The 26,539-nt window shown below is 45.4% G+C and overlaps 1 protein-coding gene across 8 annotated transcripts in view; it reads right to left on the bottom strand.

The window, feature by feature from the left end:
- The window catches only part of LOC127005929 (heterogeneous nuclear ribonucleoprotein K-like), a 163,981-nt gene that overhangs the window by 58,365 nt on the left and 79,077 nt on the right, over positions 1-26,539 (bottom strand). For 3 of the 8 annotated variants that reach the window (XM_050875350.1, XM_050875351.1, XM_050875352.1), the window contains one exon: positions 13,933-13,968. Coding sequence is in view for 3 of the 8 variants with exons in the window: in XM_050875346.1 (XP_050731303.1) it covers positions 13,933-13,968; positions 15,036-15,174 (175 nt within the window). In the remaining 5 variants the exon portion in view is untranslated. Of the gene's footprint in view, positions 1-65; positions 107-7,640; positions 8,129-13,932; positions 13,969-15,035; positions 15,301-18,806; positions 18,859-26,539 lie in introns of those variants that run through there. The other 5 variants (XM_050875353.1, XM_050875348.1, XM_050875346.1 and 2 more) reach the window with 5 other exon arrangements.

Genomic DNA, 26,539 nt, shown 5'->3' with positions numbered 1-26,539 from the left:
GGTTAGATTTATGAATTCTGACGGCTCAACAAAAGTCGTGCATCTGACTACAGGCTGAACATTACCTTGGCGGTAGATGCACCACACGAACACCTCATATACGTACCTGCAACACAAAGGAAAAAAATCATAATAATGGCATAGAAAAACTGTTGTGGCAGAAAACCTTAATCACAAAAAATGTTACTAATAATGATGAAAGGTGGTGAAGGAAACACGGTCTAGGGAATGAATGTTTACTCCTGACTAGTTTCGCCTTAGTGGGCTTCTTAAGAGGGATATTCCTCTGAAGAAGCCCACTAAGGCGAAACTAGTCAGGAGTAAACACTCGTTCCCTAGCCCGTGTTTCCTTCACCACCTTTCATCACTTGTCATAAAGTCTACACGTTACTAATAATGACAAAAAAATAATGTTCACAAGAATAACAACGTGATACCCATATTCCGCGTTTATGCCGATACAACACACCGACTACACGGCGAACACAGGCAGGGAAAACTTGTACATCTTAAGAGAAAATACATAACTGAAACGGAAGAAACCTTTACATCAACGTCTTCATTTTCCTTTTAAGATTAAATTGCATCTTATTTACTATCCTCTTGTCTACACACACACACACACACACACACACACACACACACACACACACACACAAAGCAGGATGAGTACATGGCGTCTAGCGGCCAAGGTCATATTGCTGACCTATCCCTACCATTTCTCAACCCTGCACTTTTGGGGAACACATCACACCTATTACTTTACATAGAACATTTTCGTGCAATGTAGTCAAAATATCGTTGGCAGACCCAGCCCGCCGGCACACCGCGGCGTCCAGGATGTACCATCACTCAACTGGAAAATGGTCCCTTCCAATGTGACTCAGGAAAGTTGTGTAGAAATTCCATGCTCTCTTTTATCTCGCTGACCCTGAACATCCCATTACAGTGCTAAGCCGAGTAGCCTGAGTAGCATTTCGACAATTCCACGTGAACCGGGCAACACGATGTCATAGGCCAGGTGGAAACGGGTGATGGTATGGAGGTAAATACCAAGAGACACTTTTTTTTTGAGTGTGTGTGTGTGTGTGTGTGTGTGTGTGTGTGTGTGTATCCTGGCACCAATACTTGTTTCAGCCCAGTATGGGTGTGCTCGTCACCCTCACCGGTACTTCCTTGGTAAGCCTGACCAGTGTGTATCATGGGGGTGCACAAGTAGGCGTGGATTTGGTATGCAGTAAATACACAACTTTACATAGGTACGTAAAATAAAACAATAGTGTAAAACTTTGTCCTACAAGTGGCGGGACTTTGTGGTGACTACTCGTCCTGACGCCCTTGCCAAGGTACTGCATCGTTGTTAAGTTGCTTAGTGGTTTGAATAGTAAAGGCCAGGAATTTTTTGGAGTGAAGTAATATAAAAAGAAACACTTTCATTATTATTGTGATGTAAGTGGGGTGGAGGTTGTGGTGAGTGGTGCAGACTCACTCTGACGTTCCTGCCAAGGCGGTAAATGGCCCGCCACCTTAACCTAACTGAAGACAGGGGGCAGTGGGAACGTTAAACATGACCACTGCCAATAAGGTAAATGTGCAGTTTAGTTCCCAAAGTATTGTATAGTTCGTATGCTGTTCAGTGTCTGTATGGTAAAGTCCATGAATCTGGTAAAAACGAACAATATGAAAAGAAGAACTACACATAATTAGAGTCATGTAAGTGGGGAGGCTAAGGTTGTGGTGACTACTCAACCAGGTACGTCAACCTGGATCAAGTTTACCTATATTTTCTTTCATCAAAGCATTGGTGTAAAATGCTAGGCTGTGGGTGTAGGGTCTCTCTCTCTCTCTCTCTCTCTCTCTCTCCTTTTCTTCCTGCCTCATTGTTCTTTCTCTCCCGTTCCATTTTTCGGGGGCTATCAGCCTGACTGGGCTATTGGCCATATTTTTATATAGAATTACGTCCAAGGTGAAGGCTTTTTTTTTTCTTTTTTTTTCTTTTTTCCCCCAGTAGTTTACCAGTGCACTGCGTTCACGGTTAAATCGACTGCGGTGCAAAGGGAGGTGACTTATGGACAGAATGCTATCACATGTCTGACAAATGGGTGGAAACGTTCTACTGATGTATGGGGTCAAGTGAGCGAGCCGGGTGCAGTTCATACGCACTCAGCTCAGGATTATTTTCTTCACGAGTGGAGTGGTTGGCCATGCTCGACTCGCCCAGAGTTGTTTTTATTGTATTTCAAGCCAGGTCGGTCCACTGACTGCCTCAGTTGTGTTGATATTCTCCCAAGAGTGACACGCCTGAGGATCACGAGGGACTGTCCATGTTACCTCGATTTCGAGGGCCAATTTAGCTAAAGCGTCTGCCTGCTCATTGCCGTGCATGTTGCAGTGACCAGGCACCCAGAGCAACGAGATGGACTTTGGACATAAGTGGGGTTTATTAATAATGCGACCCTGTATTTAATTCGTTTCATTCGAATCCGTTCTTAAAGACTCACTGGCCTGAAGGGATGACCCCGAGTCTGCAGAAATATTGAATGATCAGTGTTGAGTTAAAAGCATAACCTGTTATTTGCCTCTCTCTCTCTCTCTCTCTCTCTCTCTCTCTCTCTCTCTCTCTCTCTCTCTCTCTCTCTCTCTGTTTATCTTTTGATGTGTGGGGAACACAAACAACTACACACTGCTTCTTGCGTTTTTTTTTTTTTTTTTTTTTTTTTTCTCACGCTGCGACCATCCTAAAAGTTGGCGAAGGAAGTTGTATTCATTAGCTAATACTGACAGCATGAGCAAAACAGGATGGAGTCAATGGTCAATATAAACAAATACCTGCCTGCCCCACGAACGGGTTGGGGCCGACCAGCAGGCTCCATCATGAGTCTACCGGTGCAACAGGCCGAACGTAAAAAAATATTTTAATTAATCAATAAATAAATCAAATAAATAAAAATAACACTGGTAGTTACTTGCAACTTGTTTGTAGTTATCAAGTCAAGGTTTTGGGGATAAAAAATTAACAATCAATTCTCCCACTTGTGAACTTTATCACTACTGTAGTGTTAAAAATAAACCAATTAATATTATTTTTACTATCGTTATTAAATTTTACTAGCAGTATTTTTATTATCAGAAATACAGTTAGGTAAACCTATCTGCTACAAAGCCTTTTTTTCGTGACAACAGGATGCACCAGCGGACACCCTCCCTCCCCACACATCCTGCAGCCATTACATGCTGCAGGCCAGCACCACTAACGTCTTCCTAGCACTCCTTCACACCCGCCACCGAGAGCATCAACGACATACATGACTAACATCACAAAAAAAAAAAGATATATAAATAAAATAAATGTCTCACGTCCTTACGATTCATATTTTTAACTCCACTCACGTCTAAAACGCACCCACCTTCCCTTCTGCTTCCCTCTCCTTTCACCTGAGGCATCTTCAACACCCTCCTTTCTTTTTAAAATGTTTCTAATGCAAAAGCTCAGTACGAAGCCTTCATATTTTACAATAAGTGAAAAATAATACTAGCTTTTAATTACTATTAGTAACTAACTAATAACAATGATGATTATGATATATAACAACAAAAACAACAATAACACTAATAATAATAATATGTGAAAAAAATAACAGGATAATTATTGAATAGAATTACAATCCTTTCCTTTCCTGAAGCTGGAAATAACGACTTACGGCTTGTCGCCCGTCGTCACGCACGCTCCCCCCCAATCATGTCCCTCTCACACGATTATTCTGAACGACTCAGGAAAGTGTTCTGAAAAAGCTACGGACTATGCACTGCAAACTCACTGCAAACTCTCTCTCTCTCTCTCTCTCTCTCTCTCTCTCTCTCTCTCTCTCTCTCTCTCTCTCTCTCTCAAGCAGGTGTTTACGTCGCTGCAAAGCTCAACACTACTAATTCAGGTTGCTTGAATATTTCTTGGGAGCAGGAGTGGTGGCTGACTGCTGGCACAACCATATAAACGCAGCTGCACATCTGGCTCTGCCTCACCTGTCGCCCCCTCCCCCCATCTCTCTCTCTCTCTCTCTCTCTCTCTCTCGAAAAATCGAAGAGTAATTACGGCGCTCATCCGCCTCATGAGTCACGGTGCAGCTAGCCATGTGTGATGGATTAATTGCCCTTTAACTACCCAAGGTCAGAAGCAACTCAAGTCCCCGTAATCCAACTCCAAGTACACAGTGCAACACTACTCTGCTGCTTAAGGAGCGCGTATGCACAGGGTGTCTGTCATCTTTGCAAGGTAACCCGCTAGCTGTTGAGTGCACAACGTAGAAAATATCTTTAAAAGGGTACCTCTGCTAATTTGACGTGAAAGATATCTTTCCCTCGAGATCTTAGTTAGATATTCAAGTTCATGGTTTTCAGCTTGGTGCAGAAATCATGCAGACTTTACCGGGAATACAGATTCCCGTTACCGTTCTAAAAAAATATTTCCACAAACTTAAAAATAAGCGTGTCGCTCTGAGAATATTGGCACAGATTCTCAGGTGTTCGTCTCCCGTTAATTGACTAATGGTCTGTTCCAAAATTCGTTGTTGCAATACCTCAGTAAGGTTTCCACATACTACTTCCACAAATGAATGTAACAAAGAGCGATGACTGTTTCAAATCCGAGTTGGGTTTGGGCTTGAGTATGTGAACTTCAAGTAAATCATATTATACTACGCGGTCCACTGTCCACTACTACGCACTGAAGTAACGAGGCTGCCACCACAAAAACGCCGCTTCACGCCCCGAGCCCAGCTAGCCATCCGAGCACCCTCCCCAGTCCCCACCTCTACTGTGCAATTACATACCACCAATCGAGATCTGGATAGTGTTATCCTAACACACACACACACACACACACACACACACACACACACACACAGCTTCGTAGTGCAATGGTAGCCCACTCAGCCAGAGTCTCGGGTTCCATTCCCGAGCGGAGTGGTGACGGATGGGTAGTCTCATAATCCGTGCCAAAGGTCCACCTAACACCAGCAGTGAATGGGTGCCGTTTATCAGTCGGGGGTCGTGTCCCGCCTCTCGGGTGTGTGTGGATGTGGTCTCAGCCGTACTCAAAGATCCGCTACTAGTGACCTCCATGCTCATTCGGGGGGGGGTTCGGCTTGCGATCGAGTCTATCAGGTGGTCAGACCATGGTGAATTACACACACACACACACACACACACATGTACTCATTAACACACACAAGACAGTTGTCTCAGCCTCAAAGGTTCGGTGTTAAGGTGCTGGTAGCGTGTTCAGTGGTGCTGGGGCCGCCACTTGGCGGCTGACCTTACCACTTGCTTCCTGACAACGATAGGAGCCCGTCATTGTTACCATGCACTGATGCCTGACGTCACATGTTTTCTCTCTCTCTCTCTCTCTCTCTCTCTCTCTCACACACACACACACACACACACACGTACAGCTTCATATAGTCTTGCCATTTTACCAAGTTCTTTGGGTGTGGCTGGCGGGATTATCGGATATGCCACATCATTTCCGCCACCCTTTCTCTCTCAGTGAATTATTAACTATTTCTAAATAAGTTTTAAATACTCTGTGTATAGTTAACCGTGTGATAAGACCATAAAATGCTACGAAAAATTCGTTTTCTGAAGACAGCAAAGAGTTTGGATACATCCCTGTACGTTATGGCAGGTGGCTTCTGCGACGTTGTCATGTAGAATGACAGACACCGCGCCGGTCAACTCTTACCTCATGGGTGGTGTGGAAATGTCAAAACATGAGAATTACAATGGAAAAAAATGTTGAGTAGGAGGGAAGGAGGGAGAATTTTTTTCCCTCTCGCCAGCGCTGCCGCATCATCCTACTACTGATAACCGCTGGTCAAACAAAATGAGTGGCAAAAAGGGAACCAGGAGGAAAGATGAATGTTAAATCCTTTGTCAGAGTAGGATGTTATACTAATATCGTACATATCGGAATAGTATTGGCTGATGATGTAGTACTCTCACCCATACCCCAAAACACACACACACACACACTAGCTGGGCTTCACAATTGGCATCAATAAAGCCACTTTTAGGCTGAGTGGGGAAGGGCTGAGCAAAGGGATTATGACAGCTGGTCCTCGAGCCTCACATGCCACATGCTTCACTGCGAACATAAGAGGCAACACTCTCTCTCTCTCTCTCTCTCTCTCTCTCTCTCTCTCTCTCTCTCGTGACTTTTGTCTTCTAAAACTGATGTATGAAAATCTTTTTTATTGTTTTTGTATATAAATAATATTAATACGATTTTTTAAATTTCCGTTAGCCTCCTTCATAGTTGTCAACCTGAGGAATGTTAGGCTCGTTTCCCCATGGTAGGCAGGCAGTGAGTGAAGCGGGAACCCACAGCCCGGTGCGGGGCGAGGCGGCGTGGGTGGGTATAGGAGGGACCGCAGAGAGAGACGTACCGGATGCGACAGTTGCCTATTTATTAAAAAAAGGGATTGTTGGTGTAGTTACCACATTATACAAGCACCTCTGGTCCCGCCAAGCAGCTCGTTATCCCTTAGGTGTTATCACCAATTACGCTCCATTTCCCGCTACTTCCAATCAACATGACTCGAGAAACATTTTGTCCAGCCTTGAATGATGCTGCGTCATGGCACAGCTGCATCATTATAAGACCCGGCACGGCTTTGGAGACTGATGGCCATCCTTATAAGACTACCAAACTTTTTTTCCGAGGTGCATTATAACGGGCCATCATGCGTCATGTCCTGAAAGGAGGAGCCTTAATTAAACTTGGCGAGGAAGATGAACTCAAACTAAAGCTTTGGCCTACTCAAGCCATGTTGCAAATACTGTGAGGCATCGCTCCCTAATTGTGCTACACCAGGCCCTTAATTGCTCGACTTGTAATTTGTGAATCAACATTTTGTAACTGATGGGCAAACATTGTGTGCTAAGGATGACAGAGCCGTTTTAAAGATGTGGCAAGGTGCCTAAACCCCCCTCCCCCTCATAAAATACAAAAGCATGGTCAAGGCCCTGTTGTAAACACTGGACGGCTTGTTTCACCCACAGGCAAGGCAGTCTGTGGTCCTAGAGAACGTGTTATCCCACCCATTAATCTCAGTAATCTAACATTTTAAGGAGTCAAGACTTTATTACTTGAAACAGGATGCTTAATGATTTTATTGTTGCTGTTGCATTCGAAAAAAAATCGGTGAGCCCTCAAGGAGGACAAAAACCGGCGTATCACACACCCATCCCGCAGCAAACACTATGTTGCTACCAGCTATTCCATAACATGCAAAGAAATAAAGATGAAACTGGTGGGTAAATAAATGACAAGTAAAAGCCAGCCAAAACTAGAAGTGAACTTTTGCGAGATGCATGTCAGTGATCGTCACTAGATGGCACCACTCTGAGCGACGCCTACGTCCACCCCTCCCTCGGCCCCTCGCCTCTCAGGCCCCGCCCCAGGCCCATTACCAACACCCGGGGTCGCCTGACTGACTACCTTGGCCCACGCTGCCGCCACTTTACATCACCAGGGAACGAAGGTGTGGTGATAACAATATTGAGACTGAACCCAAAAGAAATAACTCATGTGGCCACTCCGGAAGGGAAAGCCAAGTGGAGCGTCCTTCAGACTGGTTACTTACACTGGCTCAGCAGGAGTGTGGTGAGCCTCTGTGAAGGACTCGTGGAGTGGTAATGGGGTGGTGGCTGGCTGGCGGCGGGCTGGGCGACTGAACAGATCCACACCTCTCGCGGCTAGCAGCTCGACTAGCGGCAGTGCACACAGATATCACCAGCCCATCTTTTCAGCACTATCAGCAGGTGGCTCTGCTTCCACAGGTGATAAGGCCCGGCGCACCTACTGCAACAGTGCACTCTTTTACCTTCACTCCGACAGCCGGTGGTTCTCTCCGAAACAATTATCACAGCTGAGGACAACCAAAACTATCATCTCTTTCAATTTCCGCCTTTCGAAATGACACAAACACTTGCACTGGGGCACAGAGGACTGGGGGAAAGTGTACTCTGGACGTGCGGGAGGAGAGGTGCGGGCCACGTGGCAGCACAGGATATCCCACAACTGGTCGCCGCCAGGGAGCTGTCGTTACTGCCTCGCTGGGCCGACCGACCTCCACCGCCTGCCTCACCACTCCTACACACATACGCACACACACCACTCCTACACACGGCGGGAATCCTTCTCTCAGTGCAACTAATGTGAAGACGTGTCCTATTTCCGCATCAGACCTCGCCTTAAGAGGAACAGTCACGTGCGTGTTCCCATGCATTAAACAAACTGACTCGGTCATGTGAAGTGGGAAGCGTGTTACTACTCCTCAATGGGTCCACGTGAGCCAGATACAGGTGTTGCAGCACGCCAAGCCATGGGCTTATCCTGTCGTCTGAGCCTCACGCAAGGCCGACGAGGGTCTGCCTGCGTCCCTTCACACGAGAAAGATTAGATGCATACTCAAACACACAAACGCAAACATTAACTGTTCTCTTTCCCCTCCTGCTGGTGACCTTGCTGAGCGTGAGGACGCCATGCCAGCCCCCTCCCACCTCCCTCGACTACTCATTATCAATACTATATCATTGCAGCCTCGTCCGTCCTCTGTGTGTGTGTGTGTGTGTGTGTGTCCTCTCTGTGTGTGTGTGTGTGTGTGTGTGTGTGTGTGTGTCCTCTCTCTCTCTCTCTCTGTATGTGTATGTGTATGTGTGTGTGTGTGTGTGTGTGTGTGTGTGTGTGTCTCTCTCTCTCTCTCTCTCTCTCTCTCTCTCTCTGTATGTGTGTGTGTGTGTACTCTGACTCGAGCATACACCACCTTGGATACTGGGCCCAGGGATACAGGGTGGTGTGTGGTGTGTCAGCAACAAGTTTCATCTGTTCCTAAAACTAGCAGTTCAATGTCAGGGCGGTCAGACAGTTGGTGCATGCAGCAAACATTTCACCCACTATGTCCTGCATACCGCAAAATATCTACCCAGATACAACACTCCTAGTCTCCTAATGACCTCACTTCATATATTACAGTAGTGTTTTTGATAGATCTACACCATCTTCCTTATTAGGTGTATGTTGCATTGTTTAGAAGAAGTTAGTATTGCCACGAGTTCATCCACAGAAATAAGAACATAAGAACATAGGGAAAGTGCAAGAGGTCGAGTAGCCTACACAGGGCAGCTCCAGAATCCCCCCACTACTCAGGATGGGTGAGGTGTAGTTTCAGTAGTTTCAGGGGTTACAGGTAGAGGCATGATCGTCGTTTACCTTCGGTACGGGCGTACACTCTAGTACCCTGTTACCTTAATGTACCCACACCTCACTCATCAGTCATCTTCTCTAATGAATCCTTTGATAGCCTTGATGTCACAGAGCTAACTAGTCCCGTTGACCTTGTCCCTAATCTTGAGCTGCACGCACGCTTAGTAACGATGGGAAACCCTGATAATTCAAGGACGAAAATATTGCAAGGACCCACGACGAAAACGATGGTGCAACAAAGGTGCATAAGACGAGAGAGAGAGAGAGAGAGAGAGAGAGAGAGAGAGAGAGAGAGAGAGAGAGAGAGAGAGAGAGAGAGAGAGAGAGAGAGAGAGAGAGAGAGAGACTAGGAAAATAGTGAAATCACAGTACAGCTTTCGAATCAGCATCCCCTCCCCCCCTCTCCTCTCTGCATGCCCCCACCTCCCCTCTCCCGGCACCCCTGCTCTTGCTATAACTTATTTGCGATTGTGAGGTGAGCGAGTCTTTGTGACCCGATCTTGTTAGGTGGTAGCGTGCGCCCTCAACCGTTTGGTGTAATGCTGCTGATGGTGTGGCTCGCCTCAAGGCTGCCAGGTATGGATGGGGGTGACAGGGAGAAAAGGAAGGAGGAGGGAATGAAACACGTCACAAGTTCAGTCCAGCACACACACGAATGTAATCAAGGAGCGAAGTTACAAATGTGGTAAATAAGTCAAGGCAACGGTGAAACTGGAAAGTGAAAGTGGAGGAGAATGGCGTAGGGACAGACGAGATGGAGGCAGGGCAGGTTGTTGATGGTCTGACTGTGCAAAGAGAAGTGAAAGGAGGATGACAGTTTAGGAATGGCGAAGCATAACACACACACACACACACACACACACACACACACACACACACACACACACACACACACACACACACACACACGTGTGTGAGCTCTGCAGTGCAGTGATTAGCGCGCTCGTCTCACAACCACAAGGTCCCGGGTTTGATTCCCGGGGAGTGGAAAGGCAGTTTCCGACAAGCTGTGCCCTCTGTCCACCCAGCAGTGAATGAGTACCGGGTGTCCCACCTCCCGGGTGTGTGGGGGTGTGAGGCTTCAGCTGTACCCAGAGATCAGTCACTCCTGAGCTCCAAGTTCGGTCGGGTAAGGTACTGGCTGGCGATCACAAGTTTATCGAGTGGTCAGACTACGGCCAATTATTAGCACACGGGTCGCCTAAGTGCTGTACACGAGACGTTCATTACTATATTACAGCCGCGTTAGCGAATGCTGGTATTGTTTTCAGATTGATGTGATTTTTTTTTTAAAGAAAACTAAGACTACCAGAGTACTGGTAAATTAAAAAATATAAAAAGGTAATGAACCAGACTAAGTTTTATGTTGGTTGTAATACGAATGCCAAGAGAAACAGTAAAATATTATAGCAGATACTCATGGAATATATGGATATACCAGATCCATGAAAGAGTCACTTTTTCCCTCTATTGATAATTATAATTGACGAAATCCATTCAGTGAAATGCCTGTTTTTTAAACAAAGGTATATGTGAATTTAAAGGATGGGATGACAGATGAACCTCGGTAATGCACTTGGACTACCACATGGAAACCGGAAATTTGGCAAAGGGAGATTTAAAAGCCCGCTATATGGCTGTAAGCTTGGGAAATGCAGACCTACTGGAAACAGAAAAATATATTGATTTTCATACAAGAGGCGGTACCAGTAGAGAGCTTTCCTTGCTGCGTAACTGGCAGTAGCAGCCCCCAAAAGCCAGCAAAATTACCGTCCTATCGTCCTAATACCTCCATGTCCCCGACCATCGCACACCGGCCGGCCACGCTTGGCGCCGCCCTGTACGTCTTCACGGCGCTGCCCCACCGGAGTCTCGTTTTACTTTTGCCCTGTTTACACGCCCCTTAGAAAACCTTAAGTGACTTCCTGTAACTCACATACGAACGCACGGAAAACTAACACACTCAACAACTTACCTCCTACACGGAAAGACGCCGAATAAGTTGTTTGTTTGTAATAGCTTTTAATCTCTCTCTCTCTCTCTCTCTCTCTCTCTCTCTCTCTAAAAATGATCATACGTATTGCTTGATTCAGCTATTCACAAACTCAACGTCTATACAACAAAATCAAGCAAGCTAGCAAGCGTCCGCACACACACACACACACACACACACACACACACACACACACACACACACACACACACACACACACACCTCCATCAGGCTCCATCGTTAAGTCAGAGTTCTGTTCACCCCAATACTTTTTCCCCTATAATAATACAGCGGTACCGACTTAGGCCAACGGGACGACGATAATGTGTCAGAACGGTGGTTAGGTGAGTAGGAGACTGTACATAATGATAAGATAGACATGAAGAAGAGTCTATGCCAAGGAAGAGGAAGAGGAGCGGAAGTGTTGAAGATAGGAGTAAGGAACGTACAAGAAGGATGTGCAGCAGATGCGAGTCGGTGAAGGTAAAGAAAAAGGAGACAGGGTAGGATTAGCAGGAAAGACCATAGGGGGGAAAAATTAAATCTCAAAGCGGGTGGCCGAATAAAAATAATGAGACCCTGTGGGAGAAGGACAAGAATTATGGTGGGGGAGGCTGTGGAGTGGCGGGCGGGGGTGAGGGAAAAGGATCACGAGAGACGATGGGCCAGTCTTACAGTCCAGTACAGCACATTTGTAAGCTCCCCAACCAAACACAAAAAACGACGAAAATTCCTTGTATAGTGTTTTTTTTCTTCACATTTGTTACCTTTTTTTAAACCCTTGAACTGACTACTCTGCTGTAAAGAAGAAAAAAAAACATTATACAAGGAATTTTCGTCGTGTTTAATGTTTGGTTGGGGAGCTTACAAACGTGCTGTACTGGACTGTAAGACTGGCCCGATGTGGGAGATAGGAAAAAAGAACGTAGGGGATAGATGTGGAGTGGAACGGGTGGACGAGAATTAAAAAAAACAGTATGGAACATCGGAAAACAAAACGTAGGGGAGGGAGTAAAGGGCGCGAGTTGGATGTAAATCAGGAAGTGCAGGGGATGCATGATGGAATTTCAGGGGGTGAGCCAATGGGTTACTTTATATCCCCTACTTTGGGGGGGGGGAAATGGTGCCTTGTGTGGACTGATATTACTCAACATTTTTTCATGAATAAATCAGAATCTAATCGTGTAATTCTGATGCATTTTTCGCTGGGTTGAAAGCATGTTTTGTAAGGTATATTTGTTCACCCGCAATACTGTATATATATTTTTTGGTGGTTAATAAATAAAACTCGGTCTTTTCTATCTTCAACTGTAATATTCCTTTTGCTGGGGCACGGAACATCAATCAAATATTCCCTGGGGGTTTGGGACATAGAAAAGGATGGGAGCCACTGCCCGAGAGCCTAGAAAATGCCAGGATTACACTAATTCACGAAAAAGGCGACCTACATCAATTAAACTCTCAGCCAAAGCCGCTCCATGTAACCAACAAACTCTTGATAGATCATTACTAAAAGAATAATTACAACATTAGACTTAAACCACCAGCCAAGAGAACACGTTTGATTTCGTAATGGATAGTCAACAACTGGCCACATTCACGTCATGAACCAAAGTGACGTAATAAATTCAGGAGTACAATACACCACTATGTATGATTCCCATTAATTATGAGAAAACATTTGACTTAAATCAAAGCAGTCACGCTGGCACTCAGGGAGCAAGGCATAAACTGTGTGTGTGTGTGTGTGTGTGTGTGTGTGTGTGTGTATACAGAGAGAGAGAGAGAGAGAGAGAGAGAGAGAGAGAGAGAGAGAGAGAGAGAGAGAGAGAGAGAGAGAGAGAGAGAGAGAGAGAGAGAAAGCAATCATCAGACTCCACAAAAATATATCCAAAATTCCAATTAAGAAGGAGATAAGTGTTTGAGGAATCTGAGAGGAATGACAGAAATCAAGACAGACGGCGAATGCTTTATCAACCTTAGATTCGCAAATGACAGTCTTGCAAGTGATTCTGAGAAAACAAAGAATTATCGATGAACTAAAGAGTGTATGAAAGTAGGTCTGAAGATGAAGAAAACAAATATTTACCAGTCAGGTTATAGGACAACAAATAATGACGGGAAGCAAAACACTTGGGAAAGTAGAGAAATAAACATATTTAGGACAAATTAGTGAACATTACTGAGACCTTGAACATTGTCTTATTATAGTTGTTTTCAATAAGGTATGTGATGAGGCGCACATTATCTCGTTCATACATCTCATACACCTCGATCACCCCTCCCATGTTCACCCCTCCTTCCCACACCAACCCGCCCAGCACTTCAGCCCCCGGAAACAAAAATGCGCGGGGAAAAAGGGAGGAAGGAGAAGGATGGATGGTACAGAAGTGAAGCCACAAAGGGACATGAGAGGAAAAGGAGGAGGTGTGTGTGTGTGTGTGTGTGTGTGTGTGTGTGTGTGTGTGTGTGTGTGTGTGTGTGTGTGTGTATTTATATATATATATATATATATATATATATATATATATATATATATATATATATATATATATATATATATATATATATATATATATATATATATATATATATATATATATATGGGTTGTAGACGAAGTCAACATATGGCACAGATGAAAGTGTAACGTGCTCACTCTGACACAGGTGTACTTACGCTGTTCAGGGATCCTTGTTGACAAGACTCGCTCACCTGCAATACAAAGAAAATACAATTAGGATCTCATGAACACCATTACTATGTTTCTTTTTTTTAGTTTACATAATAAATGGCACACCATTCCCGATTGCCTTGCAGCTTCACAGCCCGCGATGCGCCGAGAAGGGGAAGGGCGAGAACCGGGAATGATGACTTGGCGTGTGTGCATGCGTGCATGGGACCCCTGCAACAGGTGGCCACACATGCTTCCAGGCCCAGCCTCACGCCCGCCTGTCATAACACTGACACACCACCAGGAGCGCCCGCCCTCCCCACAAACGAGTGCCCTGCTAAGCGCGCTCAGATATATATATATATATATATATATATATATATATATATATATATATATATATATATATATATATATATATATATAGACACACACACACACACACTCTCTCTCTCTCTCTCTCTCTCTCTCTCTCTCTCTCTCTCTCTCACACACACACACACACACACACACACACATACTCTCTATATATATATATATATATATATATATATATATATATATATATATATATATGATATAGAGTCCACGTGTCATCAGATCATTCTGAATGACACACACACACACACACACACACACACACGAGTGTTGACGAAACAGTCATGCCTCTCCACAAGCACAGCGCATGAGGAAAATATGTGGCGAGTGCGATGCGTGTTCTCTCGATGTAAGCTGGAGGCAATGGTCACACGGCCCATGCTGACTTTCCTTAACGACTTCTTTGCGGCCAAAGACGATGACGAGAAAGGTGAAATATACTTTAAAAGAACCAGCAACAGGAACAGCGGCGGTACGATGACGGCAGCATCGGCAGCAGTGGCAATAGCAACAGCAGTAGCACTTGTATCAACATTAGCATATGTACCGACACGGGCACCAGCAACAGCAGCAAGTATAGCAATAATAGCAACAGCAGCAAGTTTCATCGCGCAACTACCGACAACGTTAACAGGAACAACAGTACCACCAATGGAGGGGCAACGGCGCCAGATGCAAAGGAAGGAATAAGACGAGAAAAGTTATGGTTTGGGATGAGAGATGGACTAACCTGGGGACTGAGCCTGCTCCTCAGTTTTGCCGTCGTCGTGCTGCTGCAGGACCTCATGCTCCTGCTGCCCCTGCTGCTGGTCCACATCCATGTCGAGCACGTCCCCTAGCAGAAGGTCGCCCTGGCTCACGGACAGCATCGCCTTGCACTACACCACCTCGCCGTCGCTACTCGGCACCGATAGCAAGAGGAAGGCGTCTCTAGAGTATCGGTCTCTAGACTCACTCTACACTTGTTTATGTCGTCAGTTTCGTAAAATAAAGACTAGGTTACAATAAATATGCCAACGTGTTTCTTGTTTTTCTTCTTCAAATGCAACCTTTTATTTACGGATTTCTCCTGACAGATAAAAGAAATAGCTGTAAAAAATTGCTGTTACATTAAGAAACTAACTCTTTACGAAAATTGCAAGACACATTCAGAGTCACTCATTTATAGGCAGGGCGCGGCCAGTGTCACTTTGAGGTCAAGTAACAAGCACGCACCGCCCCCTCACTGCCACCCACGCCTCGTTACCACCGCCGGGCTACGCTGCAGAAAGGACACCACCGACGAAAACGTCAAGACAGTTTTATGGAGTAGAAAGGAGCAAAATATACAACCAATTCCTTCATGCATACCCTCCCCCACTAGACCAGCAGCCACTCTTCCCCCCACCCAACCCGTTCAGCCTTATTCACAATCCAGCGTTATTTCAGCCCTCTCTCCTCTCCGACTCACATCGCTCCTAAAGAGGCTTGCTATTTAAGGTGACTCATGAACGAGCAAGATACTTCCACGGGATGTCAATGTGTATAGGACTCATAAGGCTCTCAAATATATGTATGAAAAAAAAGGAAAAAAAAAAAGGGGGGGGGGGAGGAAGCGTTACAAAATAATTGGTGAATGGAAAAGAAAACTCGATATATTTCGCATTTTTTTTTCTTGCAACGAAAAACAACTAAACAAAATGTGGAGTGCTGAGTGATGCTAGAAAGAATGAAACAGATCGAAACGGCGTGGCTCAAAGGATAGGAAGAAACAGAATGAAAACGTTATGTGCTGGTGGTTTCCCGGCACGTCATTCCCTTCTTCCCGCTTCTCTCTTCTCAGCATGAAGGAAAGTTTGTGTATGCCCCTTTCCTGCCTCCTAAAGACACCATCACTGGCTTCTCTCAGCTTATTCATCCCCCTCCCCCTACTCTTCCTGCTCGTCCCCAGTTTGGAACACCATCACTATTATCGCCATGTATTAACCCGGTAGCAGCGACGGGCCAAATTTGTGGCTCTACCGTGTACCAGCGACGGGCCAAATTTGTGGCTCTACCGTGTACCAGCGACGGGCCAAATTTGTGGCTCTACCGTGTACCAGCGACGGGTCAAATTTGTGGCTCTACCGTGTACCAGCGACGGGCCAAATTTGTGGCTCTACCGTGTACCAGCGACGGGCCCCCACCAACTAACCATCACCTTCATCTCCCCTTTACTTCCTCGGCGCCCGCCACCAACACATCACCACCGTCTTCTCATACTTCCTCCGAGCCGACCACCACCACACCGTCACCACCATCTTCCCTATGCTTCCTCCGAGCCCACCACCACCCACACACCATCACCTCCATCTCCCAGCTTCTCCAACATTTACATAAATCAATACGAGGCTGGTGTCCCCGAAGCAGTCCCACCCGCCTTCACAGACAAGTGGGGATTAAGGTCGGGAACAACAACAACAACAACAGCAGCTGAACATGAGCACGGGAAACGATAATACTCCTACAACATAATGACAGACAAATGTAACTTGATAATTTTTTCGGCAGCCTCCTCTATCTCTCCTAATTGGGACAGCGTGATGCGGGCAAGTTTAGTTTATTTATTTTAAAGTTCTGTAGGCGTTGGTCAGTCTCCTTTGCCGTAAAAGATAATGGGAGCAACAATAATGAGCGATAAATATGGAGGCATGAGCAGCAACATCGCAACATTGACAAACTTGAAAAGATCAAAATAATACATCAAAGCTACATATTTAAGCGCATGCAATTCAGTAATGGATATAAAGTGTTGAAAACGAACCATCAGGACAAAGGCACCTCCGCAGGATGGATCATTATTACATCATCTTATGGAAGCAGACCAAGAAAGGGGTAAGGGAACGTCCATCCTCGGTCCTCCTCTAAGTGTGTGTGTGTGTGTGTGTGTGTGTGTGTGTGTGAAGCACTCTGTAGATGGGAAACAATGATGGCATCCCTCACATGGCACTGCACTTCATTCACATCCTCATCAATAAACACAAACCGATCCACGGTCCCAGGGTTGTAAAATTCACGGGTAATTTTTAACTGGGAAACTTTCCATGGGAATTTTGGGAATTCTCGGGAACTTTGAGAATTTATAAAAAAAAATACGTTTGCATATGGCGCCCTCAAGCTTTTTTTGTTTGTTTGTTTTTTTGTTTATTTGTTTGAGGCTAAGGTTATTGTTGTCTCTTTACACTTCAGTTTTAGGGGGCTGTTACTGAATGTCCCTCAGCCCGTTGGTGGTGCAGGCAGGATTTTTCAAGTGACGCCCTCTCAGACTCATGCCGCCCTCCGGTGCTCTCTGATGCACTCACCATCAGAGACAGAATTCATAGTAGTATGTGGGTATTCCGCCAATCGAGGGGAGCTTGAAGACACACACACAGACACACACACCTGTGTGTGTGTGTGTGTGTGTGTGTGTGTGTGTGAGAGAGAGAGAGAGAGAGAGAGAGAGAGAGCGGCCGGGGGAGGGAGGAGGATGATGTAAAGGGGTGCTGGCTGGCTAGGGCAAATATCGTGCCACGAGGAGATAATTTTGGGTCAGTGCCAAGCCTCTGTTTCCCGCCCCCGCCCTCGTCCCACCGCCGCCCTCGCAGTGTCTCCATACATGTTGGCTCGATGCTAATGTGAAGGGAACGGAAGGATGGAAACGGCGCAAACCAACATAATTAGAAGGGAACGTGAGTAGGGGAATAATGCGTCACTTTAACACCCCGAGAAGCTTGCCTTGCAAGTCCCCCCTCCTCCCCCCTCGAGGATAGGAGGACACCATTTTCACCTTCCCTCCCTTATTCCTTTTGGCTCCTCTCCACCACCACAAATCTTCTTTAAATATTCCCCATCCCCTCCTCCTGACACTACTCACACTCATCGCCGATTACCACAGGCAGAATGTAATACTGTACTGTGAATCCGCACAAACAGATGCCTCTAGGCACATCACGCAAGTTTTAACCATATATATTTTAATACACCCAAAAATTTGTTAAGTGCAGACGGCGCGATCCGGCCAAACCTTCTACGCTCCGGATATCAGAGTTGCTCTACCCCTAACAGCCGGCCACCCACACCCCATTCACCAGAGGCAGCAATATACCTGTAGCCATCTCCACCACCCACTCCGCCAACCATACGCACGCACGGATGCGCACACCACCGTGAGGCGATCCAGACGTAGGCACTATGATACCAATACCGAAGCAGCACGGCAAGAGAGGGCATCACCCACAGTACTGTCAGTATTGTTCGGTTAACTCTATTGATTCAGCGTCAACATTATCAAAATGAAAGTGTTCTCAGCGTCACCTGGCGGGGAGGGCAAAGGGCGAGCATTGGTGCCCCGCGCCGGCACCACGTTCGGCGGGGCGAGTGCCAGGGCCGGCCGCCGACAGTGGAGGACATGGCACCAGCCGCCGCCTTGCCACCACCCCTACAACCCACACTTGCAACACTCCTTTTACTCGTCACGCTCACGACAGCAGCCGAGGCTCACCGGAGGGCTCCACGGGGCCGCCAGTTACCACGTGCATGGAAGTCAGGAGGATCGTCCGCCACACACTAACCCACCACACGTCCCCGGTAAACGCCACACAACCACTGGCGCCAAGCTCCCCAGAGGCACACGCTGCCGCCCGCCCAGCCAACGTGGCTCACCTCGTTCACGACGGCTCCCCTTGTCACCTAAACACCGTCTTGGCTTCCACGCTTCTGGTTTGTTCAGGCCGAGAAAAACACACCAACACCCACAACCATAAACACACACACACACACACACACACACACACACACACACACACACACAAAGTATTTTCGAGCTCGTGGGTCATATGTGGAGTTGGCTTTTCTGCGCCTCACAAAGCGCAGAGGAGGGAAAATAGTTTGTGAAGCGGAAGTCTGCCCCACGAATCCGGCACAAAGAACCGGCTCAATTTTGCTGCTATTGATATAACAATGATGATGATAATAAATAAAAAAATATTAATAATATTTTTTGTATTATTATTATTATTATTATTATTATTATTATTATTATTATTATTATTATAATTATTATCATCATTATTATTTTTTCACTATTACTACTACTATTATTACTACTACTACTACTACAACTATTACTACAACTACAACTACTACTACTACTACTACTACTACTACTACTACTACTACTACAACCACCACCACCACCACTACTACTACTACTACTACTACTACCACTACTACTACTATTACTACTACTACTACTACCACCACTACTACTACCACCACCACTACTACTACTACTTCTACCACTACTACTACTAAAACATAAACTAAATGCTTATACTCTTGGCCTTTCTTCCTTCACTATGTGACCCCGGTTAAGAGGCACAGACACTGCTTTCATAGAGTGATAGGGTCTCACCCAAGACGCGCGCGAGCGCGCTCCTCTGTTTGCGTGTTTGCGTGTTAGTGTTAGTGTTAGTGTTAGTGTGTGTGTGTGTGTGTGTGTGTGTGTGTGTGTGTGTGAATGAAAGAGACTTCGTTCAATCAAAAGGAAGAGGTAATATTTGCTTTAACTCTTTCCGAATTAGAGCTATATTTAGGGTAATATATTTATTTCATAAATGATATATATATATATATATATATATATATATATATATATATATATATATATATATATATATATATATATATATATATATATCTATATCTATATATAAATATATATAGTAAGTAAAGATAACTCTGACGGCTTGCTCCCGCTCGTGAGCATTATGACACAGTGAAGCTGCCGTTGCTGGGTCGATATAAGCGTTTGCTGTTGCCGTGCATGCGACGAGTGGTCGAAGGACGAGGCTCTCCTCAAGACACGAGTGGGAGATGGAAAGATTAACGAGTGTGAACCTCATCCATTGATGGTAGAAAGTGATGGGCGGGTTGTCCACTTCACTGATACTTTCTGCAGCGAGCAATGACCGGCAGAGTTGAGCATGGTGTTGGTATGGTGGCATGGTGTAATGCTTGCATGTATAATGTATAAAGGAAAAAACAAAATCATTTAGGGATGATAAAATGAATATACTTGTTAACTCTTGTATTAATAAGATGGAAAATATAGAGATAAGTTTGAGTCTTGGGCATAAAGGTAAAGTTGGGGGCATACGCTGTAGCAGCACGTGGCCTCGGTGCTCATCTCCGTCGCATTGGCCCTTGAGCCTGTGGTGGTAGGGAGCCCATTACCCCGGGACACAGACAGGACCAGTGTGACATCTGGGTTACCACAGTTTACCTTCCCCGGGTTTCCCCAGGTCCCCATTTATCGACCAGCCTGAAAGGGAGGATGAACAGCTGGGTGAGCTGTACGCCGACTGCCCGGGCCGGGATTCGAACCCGGGCCCGCAGAGTAGTAGCCAGGCACGCTGACCACTAGACCACGGAGGCGTAGGGCATAGGGACATCTTAGTTTTTTTTTTTTACAGGAGCAACTGTTTTCTTTGTCCCTCGACAACCTCCATGTCTGGGCAGCTTCCAAACGCGTCAGCATTATATTTGGGCAATACAATACTCCTTTACTGAGCCTCAGTAGTGTGATGTTGCTTCTGCTGATAAAGACTTCTAAAAAAAAATAACTCCCATTCTATAAAGCTTTCTAAAAAAAAAAAAAAAAAAAAAAAAAAAAAGTATAAATGTGATGCATACTGGTTTGATTTCATCGACACAGGAAAATAATAGGCCTACTGGTTAATTCAATTTATGACTAAGCTATCAACTTAGACCAGTGGTTCCCAACCTTTTTTGTCCCGTTCCCCCGTTTCCAGTTACTTTTTTCACCTGTGGACCCCTACAACACAATAGGTTAAGGCCAGCTAAATTAATATATGACTTTTTTTTAAACAAAAAACGAATACATTCATGTTAAATGCCTTGCATTGTTAAGCTGATTAAACTGTAGGCGTATTTATGTGAAAACAGAAAACCAAGCAGACTACGAACCCCTAGAAATTCTTACATGAACCCCTCGTTGGGAACCGCTGCCCTACACACACACACACACACACACACACACACACACACACACACACACAGGTTTGTATTTTCTCCTGGCTAAGAGTTGAACTCCTGTCCACCCAAAATTGACCTCTCTTCTAGTCTCTCGTTCTTTTTTCTTTTGTCGGAGCAGCGTCTAGCGGACATTTTTGTTTTCGTTATTAACACTTGAGCTACCTCCCTTGCTGTAACACACACACACACACACACACACACACACACACACACACACACACACACACACACACACAGAGTAGTCACTGACTAAACTGACCACTGATCTTTTCCTATGTCGATTAACTACGAGTATGCTCCATGTTTATACACAACACATTATTGATTGTTATAAAAAAAATAATAGTAATGATAATAAGAAGATGAAGAGGAAGAAGAAGGAGGAGGAGGAGGAGCAGGAAATTAAAAGAGGAAGAGGAAGAAAAAATAAATAATAAGAATGATGATATCGATGGTGGTGGTGACGATAACAATACTGTACTAGTTAACGATCTTTTTTTTAACAAACACAGTGTATGGGTGATGAATGTGATGACATAACTCATGAAATAGATGATTTGACAAATTAGTAAAAAATCTGGAGTTATCAGCCTCCAAAATCGTGAGACTCCGGTAGTTGTGAGCAAGTCTGGGGACGAAACAAAACTCTATAGTTGTTATAATTCAGCTGATTGTAATGAACAGACTGGCTGATGTAGCATGGTCTACCTTTGGGAAAATATGGTTATATTATGATATCGTACTTAAGATTAGTATGATCTTTCTCACTCCCTCAACAGGCTAGAACTGTGACGTGGGTGGTGACTGATGAGATTGCTCGTGACAAAATGATGGAAAACACTTCCTTGTGTTTCATCGGGCGATTCTGTGGTCAATTTTCATGTATGTGCATATTTCACTGAGACGAAGTTGTAACTAACCCACTGAGGATCACGCTGGTGCAAACAGACCGATGATGCGTTGCTCTTGTCAAATTATATCATAAAACAGTAGACGTAACTTTTGATCGACTGATAGAATTTGCTGGTGACAGACTTTTCAGGATATATCCGAATGGAACATTTATTTCCCTTATATATATATATATATAGATATATATATATATATATATATATATATATATATATATATATATATATATATATATATATATATATATATATATATATATATATATATATATATATATATATATATATATATATATATATATATATATATATATTTTTCTCTCGCGATTCTTTGTCCTTAACACCACCCTTTCTGATAAAGGTACTTGTTGCCACTTAAACGATAAGCGTATCACCTAACTAAGTTATGTTGATGACGTTACTATTGGCACCTTCAGAGGATGTCCTGCAGGACCTAATTACCATGCCAAGCACAATACTGTCTAAAATAGCAAAATGCATTGCACTTTAGTAGCCCCGACAAACACAAAGGTGAACTGCATGACATACGCGTGGATCAAATATAACAAAGTTCAGCTCTAGGCAGCATTACAGGTATAACCATGCCGAGGAAATACAAGTGTTTCAAACGAGCGTCCCCTCCCGGCGCCCCTCATCAGCCATGGACTCCAGCGCTATCTCGGCCCATTGGGAACGGTGTGATAGGGATAAGATAAGAGGCTCCACGAGACAAACTGGCCGATAAGTATGGCTCGTGTGTGTGTGTAATTCACCTTTTGGTCTGCTGCGGGTCTATCTCGAGACAGCCAGCCGTTCCCCCACGGAAGGAACTCGGAGCTCAATGACCGATCTTTGGGGAGGACTGAGACCACTCACACACAACACACCGCGACAACGAGGTCACAACTCCTTGCCTTACGTCGCGTACCTACTCACTGCTAGGTGAACAGGGGCTACACGTGAAAGAAGATTAACCCAAAATTCCCCGGTCGGGGAATCGATCCCCGGTCCTTCTGGTTGTGAGGCAGACGCTCTAACTACTGAGCTACCGGGCGAGTGTGTGTGTGTGTGTGTGTGTGTGTGTGTGTGTGTGTGTGTGTGTGTGTGTGTGTGTGTGTGTGTGTGTGTGTGTGTTAGCAAAAATATGATGGCAATGTATTACATTTTGGTGTGTGTGTGTGTGTGTGTGTGTGTCATGTCAGTGACGGCAGGCGGTTATTTTCAGTTCATTTTGGCTTCTTGCCTAATCACGGCGTCCTTCATTTACTTACTTCCTCTTCCCTCCATCCCAACGCGGAGGAGGGGGCGCCAGGGGAAGGGAGGGAAGGGAGAGCCGCGAAAGTCACGCCACAAACAAACAAACAAAAAATGGACAGCTGATAACACATTCTCGAGCACCAGCAAAACCTACCAATACACGGAGGAGTGGAAACGCACACCTCTGCTTAACTTCTTTACCTGCTAGTTTTCCGCCAGCAGATTATCGCCTTTGTGCCATTTTTTTCACTTATCCAATGGCTTTTTCTCGTTTTGTTTCCTTTAAATGGGTTTCTGTGTCTCCTTATTTGCTTCCGGTTTTATACAAGTTTCCTTTTATGTGTTGAACGATTTTACCTGTCTTTTCCTTTTTGTAATCTCTCTCTCTCTCTCTCTCTCTCTCTCTCTCTCTCTCTCTCTCTCTCTCTCTCTCTCTCTCTCTCTCTCTCTCTCTCTCTCTCTCTCTCTCTCTCTCTCTCTCTCTCTCTCTCTCGGTGCGCCTGAAGTTTCCTCGTTCTCAAATAAACAGCGGGAAGTTAATTCAGTCGCACATGAGCGTCTTTTATAATCTCGAGTGTAATGAATCACCTCGTATATATATATATGTATAATGGCGGCCCCGTGACGCTGCAGCATGAGCAATAAATAATGCGGCGGAATGTGCTCCGATCACACCTCTGCCAAGCACAATTAATATCCTCGCCCCGAAACACCACCATGACACCCATGAGCTGCCTCCTCGGGGCGCCACAGCACATCACCACACACACACACATCACTGCCTTGGGCGACAAGGTTGCAGCTCACAATCTTGGAGAAAATAAACCTTATTACTGTTTATTGAGGCTTTCAGTCGCAGTTTCCCATTTACTTCATCCTTCAACGACATGAAAGACCTCAATAATCTGAATCTTTACTCACATACCTGTGGTCTCGAAGTGATAAAAAAAACTTTAAAAAGGCTTAATGGCTTGACGCATAACGATGCACACTACAAGCTGAGGTGGAAAGCGGCCGTGCACAAAAGAGTGACAAGGCGCCATAAGTAGCATTCCTAGCGGGCAGCCACTCACTACTTCGGCCCTGCCTCATTCCCCTGCATCACGGTCATGTTGCTAAGAAACATAGCTCGAGGTTGATGTTGGGAAACACATTCTTGGCGTACTATGGCCTCTGGCAGCCCGCCGCCAAGACGATCCTAACGGTCGCCTAAATGCAAATACATTCTCGCCTCACAGTCCAAGGCCTGCTGCGCCTCGCCAGGCACTCCCATCCCGCCGCAACGGCCCGCTCTTGTCCATGCCATGGCATTCTCCGATAGTGATTCGCTGCTGGGTGCCAGGAGCACATGACCAGATTGGAAGCTGCCGGGCAACGGCTGCTGCAGCCCTGCAGGTAACAGACTCGACATTTCTTCATCATTATTTACGCCAGAGCTGTTATGGTAATGCTAAGAGGGAGACTGCCACAAGGAAAGGTGGGCCGTGGGCCGTGTTAGTGACAATGTCTAAAGTTCCCCAAGTAAAGCCTCCACCCTCTGACAACAAAGACACGGTTACGAAATGGAATTCAAACTCCCGTTGTTAAAATGCCGAGATTTGTACCAAATAAAACGAAAAGCACGCAATGAAGCAAGTGTTTGCATTTCTGAACGGTGTAATACACCAAGAATGCTTTTAAAAATTCGCCACTAGTACTGCGAAAAATTTGTAACAATTTGGGTCCCAGAAACAGCAGGCAATCACGGTTTAAGGGAATGCCAATTTACAAGAGTGTGGATGCGCCGCTCTACAAGAGGAACCAATCCACCGCCATGCACGGAATTGCCGCCTCCAAGCTCTCTGGTATTCCTTGTGGGCGTTCGTCCCTCCGGACAAGTCCATGTCTGAAAGGCTGCAGTTAACCATATTAAATTTTATCTTTAGAGAGGGCGGCCGACCAGGGGTTGGCTCAGCCTGCTGCCTCGAGTGTCTTGCACGAGCCCCCACCCCACTCGATGATGCTTAAGACTCAGTTTCACGAGTTACTGCCAGCCCAACGCTGGGCAGTTTAGCCATTCCACCCATCCCAGCCCGGTACGGTACGGAGCGTTTTCCCAGGGCGAAGATTTGTTGGTGATGCCTCTCGAGACACTGCATAAGAAGGTAAAACCATCGGAACTTCAGGTCTCCTGGGCCAAGACCAAGGTACAGGTGTTTGAAGATTTACTGGACAGAACAGTACAATCTGTTCATGTGTGTGGAGAGGAAATTGAGATCTTGAAAATCTTGGGAAATTTTATATACTCGTAGCTTGGTACTGTAGTGCAGAGCAACGGCTGGGCACGCCTAGAAGTCTTCCAGCGGACTGGCTTGCCCCACGTTGTTTTAGACTCGCTCAGCAGCCTTAAAAAAGCTACATGGTGTTGTCGATAACCGGTGTGCGTAATGACAGAGACTTCTTCCAGTCGCTCTTGCTCCCTGTCTTACTTTATGACTGTGAGACATGACCGCTAAATAGTGACTTATAGAGGCAAACTGATGCCCTCAGTAATAATTGTCATCATGGGGTTATCCCTAGGATGACTATGTTAAATCGGTGATTACTCTGTGAGACTGATTTGAGACCGTTCACCACGCAGCCTGACTTATTATATTTTAGCTCATGACCTCTCACCTCCAACGAACTTACTTAACCATCTATTGATTTGGAATAGATTCTTTATTCTCTCTCTCTCTCTCTCTCTCTCTCTCTCTCTCTCTCTCTATATATATATATATATATATATATATATATATACATACATACACACACACACGCCTCACGGAAATTAATATGATTTAACAGAGACAAGGAAGAGTGAAAAAGGAGAAAAGGTGGGGTGATGGTGGCGATGGCGGCAGCGGCGGAGGCTGGCGGCGACAGCATGGCGCCTTGGAGCCAACGCTCGTCTCATCCCATCCTGTGGGACCTACACACGCTGGAATCACACACACACACACACACACACACACACACACACACACACACA

Source organism: Eriocheir sinensis, chromosome 31 (assembly GCF_024679095.1).
Source record: "Eriocheir sinensis breed Jianghai 21 chromosome 31, ASM2467909v1, whole genome shotgun sequence".
NCBI lineage: Eukaryota > Metazoa > Arthropoda > Malacostraca > Decapoda > Varunidae > Eriocheir > Eriocheir sinensis.
This window is presented reverse-complemented; position numbering and strand designations above follow the sequence as displayed.